Source organism: Echinops telfairi, unplaced genomic scaffold, assembly GCF_000313985.2.
Source record: "Echinops telfairi isolate 266 unplaced genomic scaffold, ASM31398v2 ScPeMD7_18;HRSCAF=68, whole genome shotgun sequence".
Lineage (NCBI taxonomy): Eukaryota > Metazoa > Chordata > Mammalia > Afrosoricida > Tenrecidae > Echinops > Echinops telfairi.
In genome coordinates this window covers 32,607,578-32,613,019 of record NW_022103915.1, presented here as the reverse complement: position 1 = coordinate 32,613,019, position 5,442 = coordinate 32,607,578, and the positions used below count along the sequence as shown (strand labels likewise).

At 52.3% G+C, this 5,442-nt stretch overlaps 1 protein-coding gene across 1 annotated transcript in view; it reads left to right on the top strand.

The window, feature by feature from the left end:
- Positions 1 to 5,201: 5,201 nt before the first annotated feature.
- The window catches only part of LOC101659382 (60S ribosomal protein L32-like), a 507-nt gene continuing 266 nt past the window's right edge, over positions 5,202 to 5,442 (top strand). Inside the window, exon 1 of the mRNA XM_030885042.1 lies at positions 5,202 to 5,441. Within this exon, the coding sequence (XP_030740902.1) occupies positions 5,202 to 5,441 (240 nt within the window). The remainder of the gene's footprint in view (position 5,442) is intronic.

The window sequence follows — 5,442 nt, the reverse complement described above, 5'->3', positions numbered from 1 at the left end:
TGCACTCAGGCTTTTTACAAATCAGTGTGAAACAAGGGAGAAGGGAAGGTGGGAAGGTGTGTGTGTGTGTGTGTATGTGTGTGTGTGTGTGTGTGGTGTCAGTGGGAGGAAGGGTCCTAACAGTGGAGGGGGAGCTTCCTGGGCCCCCTGGTGGCACAGCAGTTAAGTACTGAGCTGTTAGCCCAAAGGTCTGTGGTTCTCTATGGGAGAAAAGGGTGGCCATCAGCATTCTGGAAACCCATGGGCCCTTCCCCACCATCTTTCTGGGTTGTTGAGAGCCGGGATTGACTGGAGGCCATGAGCTTGGTATTTCTTATTGAAGGCTCCTCCAAGATGCTCCCATTTGGCACCGCAGTGGGGTGGATTTTAGAAATGAGTCCAGGGATGAAAGGCCTTCCAGACCCCAAACAACCCCTAGCAAAAGCTACTGCAGACAACAAAGGCCTGTAGAATCCCTGTTCTGGGTCCCAGGCCACTTTTCCTGCTGAGTCCAGTGGTACCCAGAGCCAGGCCCACCTTTAAAGGCTCATCTTCCAGAGATGGAGGGGAGGGGCGGGAGTAGCAATTACAATGCAGAGTGTGAGGCTGGAGGGAGGAAACCAACAAGACCAAAAGTCAAGGTTGTCTTCCATGAAGAGGAAGTGCTTGAACAGAGTCCCAAATGGTCTATAAACAAAAAACAAAACCCGACCCTCCTGCCCCAGAGTCCATTGCCGCTCACAGCGACCCACTAGGGCAGCGTGCAGCTGCCCTCAGGAGCTGTCTCAGGCAGCCCACCTTTCCCGCAGGCCACAGCCTCTGCTTTCTGCAGACTGTCAGTTAGTAGGACTCAACCCTTCCATCTCACATCCAAGTGCTTAAACCTTTGGGCCACCAGGACTCCTTGAATGGCCCCCACCAGAGTGATGCCCCCGATGCCCCCACAGAGTGGCAGTGCACACAAAAGTCTCTGGGGAAATGAGAGAGGACATTGTGATTTCAGGGGACCCCTTTGGTAGGAAGTTGCAGGGGGGTAGATTAGGAAGGAAAAGCAGGAAAGGGCAGGAGGAGATGCCAATCCTAAGAAATGTAGACTTTTATCTGAGGTCATCCAGTAACAGACAGATGTTAATCTGGGGACAACAATAACGAGGCTCTTCTCCTCAGAAAGTTCAGGTCAACGGAGACAGGACCTGGAGGCTGTGGTAGACCAGGTGGCCGCATCGGGGTGAAGCTCCAAGTCTGGATCTTTGATGGCTCAGGAAATGGAGCCTTTGGGGCTTGGGGACTGACTGCCTACAGATGATGGCAAACTCACTACTAAATCGATTCCAACTCATAGCAACCCTATCCGGCAACATAGAACATTCTGAGACCTAGAAAGCTTCATGTCTCTCCCAAGGAGCAGCTGATGGTCTTGAACTGCTGACCTCATGATAAATAGCCCAGCGAGTAGCCCGCTACTCCACCAGGGTTCCTTTGGATGATATTGGGGTCCAGCTTTCTGACTCCTGAGAACAAACTTAGGGAAAAAAAAATTAAGGCCAAGCCTTGTCTGTGTGCTGCTGCTGCTAGGGATGTTGTTGCTAGGGGTGTTGTTAGGGGTGTTGTTACTAGGGGTGTTGCTAGGGGTGTCGTTGCTAGGGGTGTTGTTGCTAGGGGTGTTGTCACTGGGGGTGGTGTTGCTAGGGATGTTGTTAGGAATGTTGTTCTAGGGGTGTTGTTGCTAGGGGTGTTGTTAGGGGTGTTGTTGCTAGGGGTGTTGTCACTGGGGGTGGTGTTGCTAGGGGTGTTGTGAGGCATGTTGTTCTAGGGGTGTTGTTGTTCAGGTCGGTGGAGTTGGTGACTCATAGGGACCTTATCTACAGCAGAACCACACATTGCCCAACCCTGAGTCATCCTCCCGATCCATCCCCTGTTGGAGGGCCTGGTGACAGCCAGTGTCCGTCCGTCCACCTCACTGCAGGTCTTCCTCTTTGAGATCATGCTCTACTTTAGTCAGTCTGATCTCTTCCGACAGCGTGTCCCGAGGGCAGCAGAGGAAGTCTTGCCACCCTCACTTCTAAGGAGCGTCTGGCCCTCCTCTCAGCACAGATGGGTTCATCCGCCCGCAGTCCGTGTAGCTGCTTCGCTACCGGCTCTTCGCCAGTCTTCCTTATTTCCCTGCCCGGCTGTAGCGTGCATGAGCGACAACTGAAAAAACCATGGCTTAGGGGAGGTGGCGGGGTGGGGGCACGGGCAGGCGCACCCTCATCTTCAAGGAAGCCTCTTGGCTCTTTAACACTTTAAAGAGATCTTTTGGAGCAGATTTGTTCGATGCAGTATTGTTCGATTTCCTGACAGCCGCTTCCATGGGTGACGTGGTGGGGGAACGCGTCGGGCTGCAATCAGCAAGGTCAGCAGTTCGAAACTACCAGCTGCTCCATGGAAGAAAGTCAGTGCTTTCTACTCCCGTAAATATGGATAGTCTCAGAAACTCACAGGGGCCGTTCTATCCCCGTCCAATAGGGTTACTATGAATCTGGAGTAGGATGAGTAGGTTTTTACTGAAAATCTCCCGCCTCACCCCCAATGTGGACATGAACTCTGCCCCGGGGGGGTGGGGAGGGTGGGGAATGATGTTGCCGGGACCCTCTGGAGCACATTCTCCTCTGGTGTGTCTTCTCCCTGTGGACACCCCCCGCCCCCTCCCCCCATTAAAGGAGGGCCCCTTCTAAATCCCCTCCCGTTCATCTCGCCCTTCTCTGTGGGTATGCTCAGAAACAGCTTACAGGAGTTCTTAAGAAGGGATTCTAGGACAGCCCAGGATCTTCTCAGGGAAGGGCTCAAGCATCACATGACACGGAGTACACACACAAACTGCGCAGAGTCTCAGGGCCCTGGAAGGCGGCAGATGGGACATTTTTTGCAAGGGCGCTTTCTCCCCTGGACTCCCACTGAGTTGCCACAGTCTGTGCTCAGGGAGGAGCCCAACCCTCCTCCTCCTCCTGGAGGCCAGCTGGGACTTCCCAGAGCCCCTGGCGTTTATCTTTGGCAGATAATGAGCTCCTCTCTCCTAGGCCCTCTGCTACCTGCCAAGTCAGCACTCTCCAAGTCCTCCCTCCACCCCGCCTCAAGGACACCATAGCTGAAGTCCTGGCAGCTCGGTGCATCTAAGTCAAAGCCAGGGGCAGGGGCCTCCTGCAGAGGGGGAGAGACGGAGCAGGGGGCACAAAAGAACCTTCCACCAGGACTGATGGGTGGGAACCCTGTTTGGACCACGTGGTGTCGTGGTTACACGTTGGTTACACTATGATCCACCGAGGTCAGCAGTTCGAAACTATCAGCTCCTCTTCGGGAGAAAGCGTTAGCATCTCGGAGACTCACAGGGGCAGTTCTACCTGGTCCTATAGGGTCACCATGAGTGGACATCGAATCTGTGGCAGCGAGTGTGGTTTGGAACCCTTCCTTAAATTAAGCAAACAAAGCCACCCCCTGCTGTCTGGTCACCTCCAACTCGCAGCAGCCCTGCAGAACAGAGCAGGACTGCCGCCTTTGTCCCAGAGTGAGTGGCGGGTAGGTTTGAACAGCCAACCTTTCTGGCCTGTCTCAGCTCACAGACAAGTGCCGCACCACTGCACTCCTAGGCTTCTTTGAACAAAGACTGACAGCAACTCAATTTCCTTACACGGTATAAAGAAACAAGCCCATCCCTTTGGCCATTGTCTGGGTCAACTTTTCACCTGCCAAAGCGGCTGGCCCCCAAGGGCTTTCTGGGGGAGTATGGCTTTAAGTGTGATGAGCACCTGCTTCACTCACTCACACCATGGACATGACCTCTGTCACTACCCAGGAACCATCCAGAAGGAGTCTCCACGCCAAGCCCATGGGTGCATGTTACGTGTGGTCGTTCTGCAGATAGTTACACCACCATATAAAAATAGGTGTCCACAAGCCCGAGGAGTGGACAGAAGCCACAGTGCCTAAAATGTCCCACACGCTGGCAAACTCTGGGGACAGAGGTCAGGCAAGTGATAGCAGGTGTTTCCTCCAGCAGTCCCAGACAATGAACTCTGGCCTGCATCTCTGCAAAAGGACCCCAACTCCATGTTTCTTTTACGCACGGGTCAAAGGAAGAAGGTAAAAGTGAGTTGCTCACATCCACAGAGGACCCCATGCATGTGCGATGTATCTAAGCCCATGGGGACAGTCAAATTACAAACTACGTCTCCCATGCAGAATAGAATTCTGGGATGGGAGGCTCAAGGGCAGGGATTCTGGGATGCCAAAGAAACGGATTATCCTCTCCTTACAGAGGGATGAAACAAGAGAAACAGGCAAGAGAGAAACTGGGAGAACAGGGCACGAATGGGAACAATGAATTTCCCAAAAAGAGGAGCAATAAAGACCCAACCAAATGGGGCTATTACGGCTGAGGCAGGAAGTGACGTTTCTTTTGCTATGTGGATTCTCAAAGTCATCAGATGTTCTCTGTTCTCACCAGCCAGAAGATGATACAATGTATCTTCTGCCCGTTCAAAGACAGAAGTTCCTATAATTGCCGTATTGTAATCATTAGAACTGGGACCACGCTGACAACCAGAGCTTTCTTGTAGACACTCGAGCTTGGGGATTCTGCAGGCTCCTTTGTTTCTAGAATGGTAATGGATGAAGCTGAGGTGGAACACTTTCATTTTACCCGTTAAGCAGCTTGAATGTAAACTGCGCAGGTTAAATGGCTCTCAAGTTCATCGCTGCTCCTTTGGGCCTTTGCAGGGTTTGAGCTAGATAGATGCCAAATCCTTTGTTGCAAGGTCCATTCTGGCTCATAGCTTTTCACTGCCCCACAGAGTTTCCAAATCGGTGAATCTCAGTCGTGAACTGCCATACCTCCTTCCTAACAATTGACTGGTGGGTTCGAACCACCAACCTAGAGGTGAAGTACTTTTACCACTGTACTGCCAAGGCTCCTAGTTGGATCCAGCCCATGGCCATATAGTTGATTCCGAATCCTAGTGACCCTCTACAGGGTTTCTGAGGCTACACATCTATAAAAGAGCCGATAACCTCATGTTTCTCCCATGGGGGGACTGGTGGGTTCGAACTGCTGACCTTGCAGTTAGAGTCCAATGCTTACCAGAAAGGGTCACTAGGGTGCCACCAGAGATGTCATTTTATCCATTTAAAAAAAAAATCTCACATTCGGCTGCCTACGGAGGAGGCAGCCATCTCCCACTGGCATCATGGCTGCCCTCAGACCCTTGGTGAAGCCTAAAATTGTCAAAAAGAGGACCAAGAAGTTCATCAGGCACCAATCTGACCGCTATGTCAAGATTAAGCGCAACTGGCGCAAACCCAGAGGCATTGACAACAGGGTGCGGAGAAGATTCAAGGGTCAGATCTTGATAGCCAACATTGGTTACCGGAGCAACAAGCAAACCAAGCACATGCTGCCCAGTGGCTTCCGCAAGTTCCTGGTCCACA